The sequence below is a fragment of the Colius striatus genome, chromosome 2 (genome assembly GCF_028858725.1).
Source record: "Colius striatus isolate bColStr4 chromosome 2, bColStr4.1.hap1, whole genome shotgun sequence".
In the NCBI taxonomy this organism is placed as follows: domain Eukaryota; kingdom Metazoa; phylum Chordata; class Aves; order Coliiformes; family Coliidae; genus Colius; species Colius striatus.
In genome coordinates this window covers 35,643,355-35,659,243 of record NC_084760.1, presented here as the reverse complement: position 1 = coordinate 35,659,243, position 15,889 = coordinate 35,643,355, and the positions used below count along the sequence as shown (strand labels likewise).

Here is a 15,889-nt window from a genome sequence, read left to right as displayed (position 1 = left end):
TCATCTGTGCAGTAACATTACTGTGAAGTTGATGCTCAGCTGCACCTTTTTCTGGCTCTGGACATACATGGAACTGTATTCCTCCAAGAAAGCTCTGGGATTAGGTCACGACTAGGCAACTGTGAACTCAGAGTAAGCAACTTGTCCTAATCAAGAAATAGGAAGGAGAGAATGTGTGTGTATCACATTCGTACCAAGTTTACCGACTAACATGCAATATAAGACAATGTACTGAAGATGTTTTGTTCTGAAATGTGGAAATTTAACTCTGAGGAAAGGAGACATATTTTACCCCTGAATGAAGTTAGGAGTGTTAATGGAGTAAAGGGAACTGCACTCAGCCTGAAGAAGATATTTAGAAGATATTTAGTTGGAAGAACAACTTCAACCTTTCCTGCTGTGGCTAAGGCTGGGTCTATGGGTAGAGAGATTCCGGAAGGAACTAAGGACATCTGCATTTCACCAAGACCACGTCAAAAGGGCATCACCTTTCAGCTACCTCTGTTTGGCAGCTATCTGACAAGCAGTTGACTGGAGGTTACTCTGGTGAAAATGGATACATGCTAGGAGTGAGGACATCTCCTGAAGTCAGGTTTCAGCTCCGGTGTTTTACAGGCCTTCACAGCACAATTTCTTGTTTTAACCAGTCCCTTCTTAGACAACTCCATCATTTCAGTTGCACAGTTAAATTACATAATTATATGCAGTGACATATATTATAAAATTAGGCACTGTATTTGATATGTTAATAAACACTAATGTAAATAAAAGTTTCCAGCACCCAAAAGGTGTTTAGAATAGAGAGACACATTCATAGTCAACATGGACACAAGAAGTAGTGGTAGCTGAAGCCTGCAAATATGAAAGGAAATTCACGGACTGCTCTTTTTAACCAGTTCTTGTGTTTTTGACATTAGCACTAGCGACAGGAATCACATAGCCAGAACTAATGTATCTTGGAATAGGGCTTTAACTGTCTCCTAGCCTGATCTGTTTGACAGCAAGGAGCAAATTAGTGAAAATCTGTCACAGAAAGCCGTGAAAACTCCTGAGTATTCATACAGGTGTGTAATTTCCTAGTAAGGGATAACAGCAATTCTAGGTTATATCCTTCCAAATGGAAGGCAACACAGATATCTAGAAACAACTTTGTAATTGAATATACTTCTGTTGAAAGCTGCTGACAAGGTCCATGTAACATCTTATTTCAATTAAGGACCTAAGAATTTTTAATTATTTTTTTAAAAATAGCTTTGTTAAAACAGAAATAATCCCCAAGTGATTTTGATATACCCTTTGAGGTGAACTGTAGTGTGGATTTATGCTTCTGCTTCTACTGCTGTTTCTCTAGACCTCAAGGAGATTGTTTTTTAAAGCTGCATATTCAGTTGTGGATTATTCATGCAACCAGACAGCCAAACTTCACAACTCCTTATACAGGTGGATTTCACACCAATCTCTTCTGAGAATGTTTCAAACGTATTTCAGCAAAATGGCAAAATCTCCTTCAGTCTGAATTTCCTTGTGTTGATTACTTTATCTTCCATATCATACGCTTTTTTTTTCATTTTTTGTTTGTGACTGAATATAAAATTAAGATAGTTAGCTAATTGTCATGCCAAGCAGTGGCAAGTCATCTCAATTCAGCAATCAATAAGTTTGTCGGTGCAAACAGTCTATTCCTATGAGCCTTAATTAAATATGAAAAGATGGAAATTTTCTCTCACTGAAGAAAAAGAAAGTTGATATCCCAAGGTACTGAAAACATTCAGACCGTGATTAGTAGGAACCTGACTGGAATCTCAACTAAAGTCTATGTGATAATAAAAACTGCGTTTCACTGGGTAACTCGGTGAGCTCCTAAATGTCTCTCTACCACAGAACACTGAAAAAACACCTGATGTTTCCTTACTGGCAGAGCTACAGCTACCCACAGCAGCATGCGTTGCAGCGGTGATAGTTATTTGCCATCTCAACGTACCACAAGTAGATGCAGTAGGCTGAGACACAATGCACAGCTGTGAGAGCCACAGTCCAGATTAATTGGACCCCTTCCATTTTTGGAGCATTCGTACCCGGCTATAGTGACTACCAGCTTGTGAGCTCTCAAAGTAAGTATCATAAGGTAGTTTAATTTTCTGTAGGATTGATGAGCTCCCTGTGAGGAGAGGGGGAGGAGATGCTGAGGTGTGGATTCAGAGACATCACAAAAGGGTAAAGGGATGTCCATACCTCACAAAACAAGAATGTTGTTTTTCACCTGAGGCCTTGTGTACAAGTGAGATATTGGAAGCAGGCTTTGATACTGGAGGAAAACACTTCAATATTTTAGAACAAAATGCTTTAAATCGTATCAGTTTATTTCAGTGCTGAAATTAAGTGCCCTGGTTGCAAAGGTTCCTTCAGGAATCCTCTAATATCAAACAATTTTTAAAATATTTTAAATAAACAGAAATGTTTGTAGTTCAAGAAATGTGATAAGCTGAAGTCCCTGAAAGACCTTAGTTCACTTTGTCTGAAGCAACAAAAACACATGCTCACTAGCCTTCAGAACAAGTTTTAGGATGATCCATTTTTCCAAAGTCACTGAAGACCTGAAATACGGCTTTCCACTAAGACACAGTAACAGTTTAACTGGAGAGTGAAGATCACAGTGTAGATCTAGAGGAGACATTTGATTAAAGTCTGGCCATAAATGTCATACTATAATGTGTACATACAATGTGTATACATCAAGTTATTCATGTTATGTGTATGAAGGAAGTCATCCCCAAGTCATTTTGTAGGAAAAAAAAAAATAACCCCACTCCAAAGAAACCAAAGTAAGAGCCATTTATATTTTGACCCATGAAATAGTTTCAGCTCTGACCTTGCCAGAGACCTCAAGTAAGTCCTTTAACCTTTTTGTCTCTCAACTGTACATACATGATATAGAGACTTTACATGCCCCACTTCTATTTTATTTAAATTACAAGAGAAGGGAATATTTCTGAAAAAAATACAGACAGTATCACTACTCTTTCCACTGCACATCCTCAAGGGTTTTCACTGGTTTTGTGAATACCCTTCCTTCTGATGAGAAGGAAAGCACTGCGATAGCATGAAGAGGGATAGGAAATAGGAAGTTTCAAGAGGAATGAAGTCCAAAACAGTTAACTTTGGAAATAAGTTGCGTAAAGTTGGTGAACCAGTGATCAGCCTTGGTTCCTACTCTGAGAACTACTTAACAATGGTTAAATAATCACTGTTGAAATAAACTGTAGACCTGAACACTATAACAGCTAAGGGACTCAGCACTGAAAGTTTGCTGTTTCTTTTCTTTGAGATATTTGATACTCTGTGTTAACAATGGCTCTATCTGTCCAAGCTGCACCACTCTCATATTACCCTTCAGGGAAATCATGACTGTATTAATGAATTCATCATTTTGATATAGAAAAATTATAGCTTCCGAAGTTTATAATTTTGATTTCTCTGAGGAATCCAACACAGAGCAAAGGTGAGCCGTAAAGGAATAAGGTCTCTCGTAAAAATGCATGACAGTTTTTGGAACTGGTGAGCTGACTTCAAAAGAAATGATGAAGTAAAAGTAATTTGCATGTTGTTGTTGTAAAATTTACCCAGCCTGGATTCTTTTATCAGGCTATGTTAGAAACTAGGGCATGTATGTACATGGTGAGACTTTTAAGCATTCCAGGCTGGATCATTCTTAAGCCCTGTCTGGACATATTCTCTTCAATTCTTTGGACTTTATGTTAGCTTAGAGTGCCTCCAGGAACCACATATAACCCCAGAATTACAGAACTATTGAATACTTAGTCATAATCACAGGTTTGGACTAAACTTTCACATCCCCATGCATCTGCCCAGGAGCTGCTGTTGGATAAACAGTTGAACTGCTTTATGGATTCATGTGACCATCATTTCTGCCTCTCACAGAGAGGGTGTCAGCATATGTTACTGAATTGTTCAAGCATCAGGAAGATTCATCCCACTAGCCTGGACACTCCACAAGCTGCTACTTGGAGCAATTAGCTATTTAGATTTCATCTCTTCAAATTGCCTGACTTCCTCATTTTCTAGATTTAGAGTCTCCAGAGATTGTCTGGAGGATATGGGCCATTATGTGCTCTGCAACAGAAACAAAGAAAAATATGTTTTAGCCTTTAAAATTAGCCACTAGCTAACGCTGCAAAAAACCCACCAAACTCGATTTGCTCTTTGCTTATAAAAGTGTTTTTCTATTAACTTCAGGACCCTTCCTCTCACCACTCGGACATACAAACTTAGACTTTAAATAGCTGCTGCCTTTAAATGATGGCTAGCAACATCTACAATTTTCACACTTGATGAAAGGAGCTCTCCAGACTCTAAATCCAGCTTGTAGTACTGGATTTTAATGGAGTTTGCACCAGACTCCACAGGACTCAAGTGTCACAATTTTCATGAGGTCATTGCAGTCCCAAGCCCTTAAATAAGCATCAGGAATGAAAACTCCCACTAGCTTCAGTAAGATTAGGATTTCAATCTCATTTGATTTCGTTCTACATTGCTAAAGGTCCTTAATATCCACTGTTGTAATTTACAGCCATGTTTTCAGAACAGGTCCCTACCCAGCATCCTTGTCCTCTTCTGAAAACTACTAGTTTGATTTTACTTTGCAGCTTAAATGAGTATCCATGTATATTTACTGTATTCTATTTTTCAGTATGGTTGCTGATCTTTAAAGCTCTGTTTCTTAAAATCAGAATTTAAAACATGTTCTGCAAAATGCTATTAAGTCCAGCCATTATTTTTCCTGGGATCACGGCCGACAGAAATGCACCAGAATGCTCCCAGCATCCTCCCCTTCTCTGAACCATTAAAAGTCGGCTTCAAAGTTAACATTGCCTTTGGGGTTTGTTTGATTTTTATTTGTTATATGTAAAAAGTATTCTGTCCCCTTGTTTTAAAATTCATACAGCACAGTCTCAGCTTCCCATTGAAACATATAATAAACCTCATATGTGGTTTTCTAGTAGACACGGATTTTGGCACAGCATCTGGCTATTCGTGTTTATAAGAAGAAAGAGAAGAAGGAATGATGGCAAAAGCAGTTTTGCATGGAAAACATCCAGGCAACAGGATAATGCCTTTTTTTAAACCAAGTCCTCTATGAAAAGCAATTGTGATCTCTTTTGTTTTTCAAGTTATCAGAATTTAGTTTTAATATAACTGTGGGGCACTAAGCATATACTTCATCCTGAAAAGCACTCCCCTGTGATAACGCTGGACCACAAATTCATTTGCTTTCCAGCATACTGCCTTTTGGATTCTGCCATATTAATTTTCCTTTCACAGAAACTTTGACTGCACTTCTGGTGACAGGATTTTTACCCTTTAGGAGCATTTGTTTCTAATGATTTTACTGTAAATGTCTCAGATGTACAGATTTCTACTGAGTGCTTAATGAATGCATTGAGAGTCTTAAAAGATTGTTCTAAAAAATCTCCCAAGGCAAAACTTCCACAGTTGCCAACATTGTTATTATTATTTCTTTCCAGCCTCTAATTCTACATCTAAATATGTGTTGCTTCTTATTGAGCCACCTCCTAATGTCCCTGAACCACAGCTATTCATTATTTTACTTGTTTGTATCCAGTGCTATTTCTAATTGTCACTAATGTAAACATAATAGCTTTACTATTCTGTGTCAATTTTAAAATTTCAGTAACATGCTGTAGTGGTTTTCTGTGGCCAAGTTTTGTTAGTGGGGGGCTACAGAGGCGGCTTCTTTAACCAAAGATCTGCCAGAAGCTTCCCCTGTAGCTGACAGGGCTAGGGCCAGTCATTTATAAGATGGACCCACCACTGACCCTGGCCTGGCCAATTAGTGACTGAGGTAATGTCTCTGTGATTAACGTGTTTAAGAAGGGAAAGAAGTTGCTGTGTAGTTGCGAAACTGCAGCAGTAACAGGGAGTGAGAATATGAAAACATCTCCACAGACACCAAGGTCAGTGGAGGAAGAGAGTGCTTAGGCCCTGAAAGAAAGGCTCCTCTGTGACCACAGTGCAGCCCATGGTGAGACAGTTGTGACCCTGCAGTTCATGGAGGCTGCCAGGGAGCAGAGATCCACTCGCAGCCCATGGAGGACCCCACACTGGAGCGGGCAGGTGCCTGAAGGAGGCCATGGCTCTGTGGGAAGCCTGTGTTGGAGCAAGTTCCTGGCAGGACCTGGGAGCTCATGGGGAGAGAGGAGCCCACGCCAGAGCAGGTTTGCTGTCAGGACTTGTGACCCTGTGAGGGACTCGGGCTGAAGCAGTTGGTACCTGAAGGACTGTTCTCCTGGTGGATGACTCATGTTGGGGCAGTGTGTGAGGAGCTGCACTCTGTGGGAAGGCCCCATGCTGGGACAGTTCGTGAAGAACTGTAGCCAGCAGGAAGGAACCACATTGGAGAAGTTATTGGAGGACTGTCTCCCGTGGGAGGGACCCCACACTGTAGCAGTGGGAAGTGTGAGGAGTCCTCCCCCTGAGAAGAAGCAGCAGCTAAGCCCATCTGTAATGAACTGACCGTAACTCCCGTGCCAATGGCAAGGAGGGAGAATTCCAGGAAGAGGAGGTGTTTCAAGATTTGGGTTTTATTTCTCATTTCTCTGCTTTGTTTTGATTGTTCATTAATAAATCAAACCAGTTCTCCCCAAGTTGATTCTGTTAGCCTGCGATGCTAATTACTGAATGATCTGTCTTTATCTTGACTTGTGAGCCCTTCCTTATATTTCTCTCTCCCCTATCTAGTTGAGGAGGGAAAGTGATACAAAGACTTGGTGGACATCTGACAGTGAGCCAAGGTTAACCCACCACACATGGCAGTACTATTTTTTTTAAAGTCATGTTTATAAATAAATGCATATGAGGATGTTTTCTGTGTTGTTGTGCATCTAACAAACATACTGTCCAAGAAGACATTGTCCAGCATCCCAGATGTGATCTGCTGGAAGGTAGCAACAGCATGAGCTAAAATCATTGCATGTACATGCAAAAATACATCAGTATTTTTTATAATCTGCATGATTTCAAACCATGTCGTGGTTCTTTAACAGCATATGATTGGGACAATAAACCAAAATATATCATTTATATTAGGTATAACATACCTAACATTGGTATACCTAAAAGTTACTCCTATTATGGGGAGAACTTCAGTGGCCAAATTGCACTTGCAGAAGCAGCCAAATTCTTCCAGTTAAAAGAGATGATCCCAGGAAAATCAGTTTCTGCCAGTGCAACTGCATCTATGTTAGTGGCATCTATAAACACAGCTGTGCTGGTCTGGAATCCCACTTCTTCACAGCCAGTGAAAGCCTGAAATACGGCTCTAAACTCACACTTTGAGGAGCCCCATGCCATCTTTAGAAGGATGCTAGTCTGTCTTGAAAATTTGGATGGAGAAAACAAGGCTGCAAATATACCCACTTAAATTTCAATAGATTTTTTTAGATTCGTTTGTTCTACACATATTAAAATGAAGGAGTAGAAATCAATTAGCTTCAAGGCAGGAAATGTGAGACAGAAGCCAAAAATATGACAAATCATTAGATTGTAATTAATCAAATAGCATTACTTTTTTTTTCTTTTAAATGTTATCTATAAACCCTCAAAACATAGCTAAATAATAGATGTGTAATAAATTCACAAAGTAAATTACTTTATTCAATGCTAGCTTTATATCATCATCACTCTCAACCCTGCCCTTCCAGTTAAAGGACCATTGGTGCTTGTTTCTGTTATTAATCCAGAGGATATGATTTTCATGTTCAGTGACCCAGTTCCAAGAAGTATCACAATATAGAAGCCTATTTTCCACTTAATAAACATGGATAATTCCTGCGAACATTAGCACTGATTATGCACACTTACACGCTCTAGGGCATATTCATCTAAACCCAATGAATTCAAAAGATCTGAAGAAAAACGTATTTGGCCCTCTAGTCTGCAAGAAACCCTGAAGAATGATGGGAACATTCCAGAATGTTTTATTGGTATATTTTACTATATGCTTTGGTATATTAATTCCTTCAGGTCTCTGCCCACAGTGCTGATGATGTTTTATGCAAGATAAAAGAACTAAAGACTTCTTAAAGATAGAAAAATGGAACATGAAGAAAGGAAGCAAGGATTAAGCTTAACAGTTAGGATATTCTCTTTGAAGATGGAAACTAGGTTCCAGCCTGTCCAATGCTATTTACCAATATTTCCTGCAGAAAAAAAGGTTAATTGGGATACTGTCAGCAGCCCAGAGGGGCATATCTCATCACAGGTAAGGAACTGAGCGCATGAAGAGTACAGATTCAGACTCTTCATAAGGACACGATAATTGATTGGGAGTTCCTACAGCTTGATGAGTACTTAAACCACTGCAGCAGAGAAGGCATTCACATTATCTTTGTCAATTAAGGGAGAAAGAAGAAGGACTCCAGTCACTTGATTTTGCTTTGACTCCTAATGTCCTAGACAATTCTTCACAGGAGAAGTTTGAAAAATGCAACTTCCATATGAAAACAGATGTGTATACCATGGAGAAATGTAGAATTGAACATAAATTCCTATCCTGAGCATTACATTGTGGTTTTGCATTGGCAGATTTGTTAACATGCCAGTTTGAGTTTCGGCTTCCTCAGAAGAGTATTCACAAATTTCTCCCTCTCTCATATTCTGTGCAGACTATCGGAACAGCTAACTCTTGTGTTTCAGCATTGAGGTCTCTTTGTGCCTTTGGGCTTACAGTATATAAACAATTCTTCAATAAAGTATTTTAAAAACTACTGGTTCATTTACCTCATTCAGCACTATGAAGGAAAACATGAACCTTAACAGCTTGCCAGATTCTGAATCCCAAGAGGAAACTATCCAAACAAAAATCTACTAATATTTTTAATGAACTTGTTAGGTTGAAGACAATGCTAAATATGCAACAGTATAATACACATAATATATCATATATGCTTATTATTTCTGGTGTTGAAGTGTTATTGACCAAATATCTTTACAGATGCTTCCACCAGAAGTGCTGCAAATAATTCTTCTGTAGAGTCTGTTCATCTAACTGCTATTTATTTTAAGCACTGCATGATTTGTATTCATAATGGAAACTTCAATAGCAAAGGCTTTCAAGCCAAGCTAGAGTAATTCCCTCTTTAGTCAATATAGTCCTCATCTACATCAGTAAACAGTATAATATAATTGATGCAAATATGTAGAGTGGAAGAGTTAGTGTTGAGCACCTGACATCCACATCACACATGTTCTGGGTATTTTACTTCAGACCAATTCTAGCTTATTAAGCAGGTATTTGATTCAGTAATACATTAAGTGTGATCCCAGGACACATCTCTTAGCAACATTTAATCCCTAAAAAAGCAGTTTCTGTTCCCCAAGATAGTGTACCCCACTCTGTAATTACCATGGAAGAGAAGTAAGTGGAGATAACCAGAAAATTCACCTAAAAGTATTTCTCCTGATATAATCTAAAACTTTTTGCCTTTTAAGCTGAGGATATTTTCTATTGCATGTGAGTAAAAGAAGAGCTTTCTTTGCATCTTTGATGACCAACACCCTTTTATCAATACATATGAAAATGCACCACACAGCAAACATGAACAAAGAAACTATTATCTCAAGAAAATGTAAATCTGAACTGAATGTAAATCTTGTATTTCTTTTACAGATACATTGATCTATAGAAGTCTTCTTCAATAGAATTCAGTTCAGACCAACAGAAAAATGTCATCCCTCCCAACCGAGTTCATGCAGAGGAATTGCCAATCAATACACACCTCATACATTTTCACCCTGAATATGCATTAAAGGAAATGAAATGCTGTAAAGGCAATCATCGTGACTTGGGTCTTGCTGTCATTCTTGCCAGTTGCTCCTCCTGGAAAGATCAAATTTTTCATCTGGGGTTTTGTCTGCATCAGCAGCCAAGGCAGGCAGAACGTCCTATGTAGAAGCTGGCACCATAGCCAATACGCAGACTATTAGCTACATGAGGAGCCCCATGGCCATTATTTTACATGCATTTCTGTGACAGAAAGACAAGTAAAGCTCTGGATTTATCACAGCTAATTGTATTTCTCCTCTATGAAATTAGTATTTTGCTCTGTATATAGACATTATATATAGAATGACAATAAACTGGACTAAATACACGATAGTACCATTACAGAGCGGATCTCAGAACCTTTAACTGTCAAAGTGAGGAAGACAATCTTATTTGATGTGCATAACTGAAAATATATGAGGCCATAAAACTAAAAGCCAGATACTGCAGCTTACTATGACTACAGAGCTATCTCCAGCAAAATGTTGCTGTGCTCTTCATGTTATTGTTTGCACTACCATTTTTGTAAACACTTCAAACATCACTTTGAAGGCAGGAAGCTGTAACAATTTTTTTCAGAAGAAATTTTTCCCTACAACACACAAAAATAATTAAAAAATTAACAATTTAATCCCTTTACTGTGATTTGCCAAAAAGAAAATAATGATTTCTAAAGAGTTAAACAGTTGGCTTACTTTATTCGGAATCCGTAAGACCATTTGCTTTTCTCAGAAACATGTATGAGAAATGATTAGATGTCTGATTTTGCTGGTTGTGCACCGAGTACTGCTTAAAATGGAGGCTAAGAATTATCAGTCAATAACAAGGACAATACTTGAGGCAGTAAAAATTTTTTCATCTGAAAATAACAGTTATTACGAAGTCAGTTGTTTCTTAGGAAAAGGATTGTGAGGCAACATCTTGAGCCATAGATATTAAAATATGAAGACAGAAGCTTATTTAGGCAAGCTGGAGTTAGCAGTTTCTGTTAGGCCATTCATTAGGAGGAAAAATGGGCTCAGTAATAATTTGCAGAGCCATGCTGAAGAAACATAGGAAAGGACGGTACTATGCATTTAAGGGAAAAGACAGTCCCACTTGTCTGCAGAAACTGTCAGTGTGCTCAGTATTAATTACTTGGATTTGAAAGGCCTTTTTATTTTTATTCAGCCTCACATTGTATTTGTGAACCGCTCTGATCCGACGGTTCATCACCTCCATCCAATACTTTTTCCTAATTAAAATTACTTTGAAGTCTCTGACCTTTAGGCAGACACTCAATTCTGAATTAAAATATAATTATCTTTGGAACACGAATCCACTTCTTGTGCTGCCCCTATGCTCTTCTTGTTACAGAATAAATACATAATAAATGTAAGGAAAAGAGTACATTGAACTTGATAAAATAATGAAAAAGAAGAAGAAAATAAACTGAGCAACCTGGTTTTCCTTTTCTATATAACAAAGGCAAAGACACAGTAGGGAAAAAATTAAAGGCCATTGTGCACAGAGCACAATTCATCTGCAGCACATACTGCCACAAAACTTCACCACTTTTCAGAAATCAGAGGAGGAGAGTCTGTTGTATGAGTAGGTCTAGAGATGACATGGTTTGTATTCCAGTGCTATTACACAGGCACAGCACCATTCAGTAAACAGGACCACAACCACTCCTTGAAGGTGATAGAGGTTCATAAATGACAGAGTGTAGAGCATGTCTTTCTTGTGAGTAAACGAAAGCTTTTTTCCTAAACATTTGGTTCTGGTCACTGTAGCTACATGAACCACTGGTGCGATGAGGGTAGCACTTCCCGTTTATCTTGTCTTCACCATTGTTCTTCCTAGTGAAGGTATTCCTTATTCCAAATGACTGGCAGCTCTTTACCATATGTTTGCTTTAAATGACTTTGCAACCTTTTCTATAGGCAAATAATAGGAACTTGATAAATAACTTACTTTTACGTAGAGCTGCTGAAACTCCTCAAGGTTCAGTCTACCACTTGGACAGTCCTTTAGAAATCCTTTGTACCACTGTTTTAGCTCATGCTCATTGAACTCCGTGCTCTTCACCAGATCTTCCATCACCTCAGGGGCCAGCTTGCTATTCTGTTTCCCCATTTTGCCTTAAGAAGAGAAAAATCAGTACAATTACTCAAGTTGCTATAAACATTTTAAACTGGAATTAGCGACAAAGCTCAAACTTATCACTTGTTTCATACTCACTGCTGTTCTTGATCAAACACAACTTCAAAGATTCACTAGTGAACAGGAACCTAAGCTATGCTTGATTATTAGAGGCTGAAAATAGCAAAAAGACAACATTCTTCTTTCATTTAGAAGTCTTAAGACCTGGAGACAGCCTGCTTGTTTGCTTTCAGATGAAGTATTTTCTAACTTTTCTTTACAGCAAGGCTGAAAGAATGACTACACTTTTTCTTAGAATTTAACAAAAAATTTTTCACAGATTAAGGGTTTTCCACAGAATTCCTCTTTGCCTTGAAAATCTGTTTTGATGTTGCACCCAAACTAGCAGCTACTCCTTATAGGTACAAGGCAGTGGACAGACAGAGAAGTCTGTAACACACAGCACTAGATGTTCCACCAGAATGAGGCAACATGAGAATCCATACTTGGGTCTCAAAAAATGCCAAAACTAAACTGGAAGCATAAAAGTAATTCCTATATACACTCACATATACGTGTATATGTACACATATGCATACATACAAGTATATATTTATTGCATAGTTGATACACAATGGATCATTTGTATTTCATCGCTGTTCAGTCTGGAGATATCCACTACGTTTGTCACATACATTTTGAATACACAGTTATAAGTATTAAACATTAAATATAAATACAAAATATGCATATGTGTATATAAATACAGTAACTTCAGTACTACTCATGTTGGCCCTCTGAGATATTTCCTGGTCCCTTAACATTTGATCAAAGATGTCCTTCTAGAGAATTTGAGAAATTCTTTTCCCATTCTACTACAGTTTGTTTCATGATGGGAGGTGACTTTCAGTTATTTTTTAATCAGATGACAGATAGTACTTAACTTGTCCTGCTCAAAACTGCAAAGCTATGAATAATTTCTTTCCTGAGTCTAGCTTAGCATTTCATTTTTATTTCCCAGTGTAGCATCTGTCTCTAATAATAGCATCACATTGAATGCACTGATTTCTAGTCCATATCACCACCTATTACTGATATTAATCTATTGCTTTTGACATAGTCTCTTTTTTTCAAATAGGAAGATTCTTTCTCCTCAGAAGGACACACTTTGTTCCAATTACTCCACGTAAAATCATAGACTCATAGGATCATTTCGTCTGGAAGAGACCTTTAAGATGATCGAGTCCAGCCTTTGTTCCAGCCCTATCAACCACTAGATCATTTCCTTAAGTGCAACATCCACCCATCTCTTAAACACTTCCAGGGACAGTCATAATTTCCTTTATGGGAACCTTCCTTGAGCAGGTGAGCACCTTCAGGACATGACTTTTACACAAATGAACTGTGCTGTGCACAGATGTAACTGGAGGGTGGAGGTAGGCTGCCATTTCTTGGGGTGCTCCCAGCCAGCAAATCCTCCCTCCCCAGGCTCTGAGCATCCTTCCTCTACCAACGCTGCAAGATATCGCAGCACTTCCTTGCTGGGGACCTTGCATCTTCTCTGAACTACAGGAACTCACTGCAAGGACTCACACAGCTGTTAATTAAGGGCAGCACACTACTTACTCTAAACTTACTCTGAGGCTCTGACAAGCTCTCACCCACATGTTTTGGTAAACTTAGCACAAACACGGGAGAGTTGAAACTTTCAGTTAAATTGTCATAAGCCTAATTGTACAAACAGATGTCCAGAAAATAACTGTTTTGACCAAATGTCAAGTTTGTATTTTATAGTATTTAGAACAATTGCCCTCATCTTGACTGTGAAGTCTCCATCTTCTCATGTATGACATTGACCTAACTTGGCATAATCTGAATTTAAATTCCATAGAGACTGAAGTACACTGAGACAGTTATTTCCTTAGCTCCAACTTAGATGGCTTTTAAGTAAAAAAATAGACTGTTTTACTTGTCTTCATCTCTCCTCTTTTTTTTTTTCTTTTTTCTCCTTTAAACTGTGTTACCCTTCGCAGTCATAAAGTCCTTTGCTTAGGACCCAGAGGAACCTTAAAGATTTTCAGCAATTATAGTAACTACCTTGGGTAGATTCATAGGGCATGTTCTGGCTCTCTTAATTTAGCCAAGTATGCTTTCACTTGACTCTTTTCACCTGGATTCTTATGCCCTGGATTCTTATGCCAATTAAGATTTAATTCAATGACACACGTGAAAAAAAAAAAGCATCTTCAATGGGCAAAACCAACAATTTTTCTGTATTTATCTCGTTAGCTTTACAGCCATTGGACCTGGCACTACATAGAGGTGGAAGCAGACAGAAATGGGAATCCCAATACCTTCTCCCACAGTTACCTGTGTTGTTTCCAGTAATGTGGATGTAAAACACTAAAGAAAATTGAGTGAGTCTGCATGTATGTAAGAATGCATGACTAAAGAGATGGAGAAACAGATCTACACATAATCCTTTTTACCATCAGACTCTGAAATACCTGACAACAGTTTTCTGCCTCTCTGATACAACTGCTTGTTCTGACATAGGGTGTCCAATAAATACCTTGTCCAATAAATGTCTAAATACCTTCCGGCTATCCCTGATGAACTTCACCATATTATATCCTCTAGTAAATGAAAAACACAGCTGAGATCTTGATAAACATTTCCAGAAACTATTTTTTCCACAGAACCAAAGCAGCATTTCAGGAAAGTATAATTTGGGACTGATGGATTCTGTACTCTTATTTGCTGCATTAGCACAGTATGGTGTATAATCTACTGGGCTCTGTTTGAGACAAGGGACTGAACAAGCTGACCAAGCCAGTCAAAATGCCTTCCTGTAATTAGAAGCACCCATTCTTTCTTCTCATTTTAAAGTTCTTGTCTTATGGAATTGAATTACAATCTGCAAGAAAACTCACGAGTCTCATATAATTATCAAATATAAACTCCCACTCTCTGGGAGATCCTGCTTATTTAGGAATATAAACTCAAATACATAGATTATCTAGTTAATCACATTCTAACATCTTCTAGAGTTTCATTGAATCTCTTATTATTATTGAAAAAATACAATCACCCATTAGAAAGTAGTATGCCCCTGCCAATATATTTCATTTTCTAAAATGAAAACTATTTTTAATTAACTTATAATCATGGTTTTCCAAACATGTTTTTTCTTGTGAAAATCTATGAATATGCATTAGGAAAAGACAGGAGAAAACAGCTGTACAATCACTAAGTTTTCAAGAGGAGAAAAGGTCATGCTGCAAGCATTTCTTTGTTTAGTAAATGTTATTCTTTTCAACTATAAATTTGCTTTGAACTGCCATGCTTTCAACCAGGCAATGTGACAATCCAAGCACTATTATACATCTTTTGTGGTATTTTCTGATTGACAAACATAATGAACGACAAAAACAAACAACCCCCCCCCTAAACAAAAAAGAAACATGCTTCAATTTGAAACCATCATGAAAGAGAGCATCATGAAAATCACAGAATCATAGAATTGTTTAGGTTGTAAAAAACTTTCATCGTCATTGAGTCCAACTGTTAATCTAGCACTGCTATATCTACTGATAAACCACGTCCCAAGCACCACATCTACACATCTTTTAAATATCTCCAGGGATGGTGACCCAACCACTTCCCTGGGCAACCTGTTCCAATGCTTGATAGTCCTTACAGTGAAGAAGTTTTCCTAAATATCCAATCTAAACCTCAGCTGGTGCAACTTGATCCCATTTCTTCTTGTCCTATCAACCATTACTTGGGAGAAGAGACCAACTCCCTCTTCATTACAGCCTCCTCTCAGGTAGCTGTAAGTGATTACATCTCCCCTCAGTCTCCTTCAGGCTAAACACCCTCAGTTCACTCAGGTCACTCCTC

At 38.1% G+C, this 15,889-nt stretch overlaps 1 protein-coding gene across 3 annotated transcripts in view; it reads right to left on the bottom strand.

Moving 5' to 3' along the window:
* VSNL1 (visinin like 1) overlaps positions 1-15,889 on the bottom strand; it is a 93,486-nt gene that overhangs the window by 40,625 nt on the left and 36,972 nt on the right. For all 3 annotated transcript variants that reach the window (XM_061989648.1, XM_061989649.1, XM_061989650.1), the window contains exon 2: positions 11,819-11,985. In XM_061989648.1, the coding sequence (XP_061845632.1) occupies positions 11,819-11,980 (162 nt within the window). In that variant the 5' untranslated portion in view covers positions 11,981-11,985. The remainder of the gene's footprint in view (positions 1-11,818; positions 11,986-15,889) is intronic.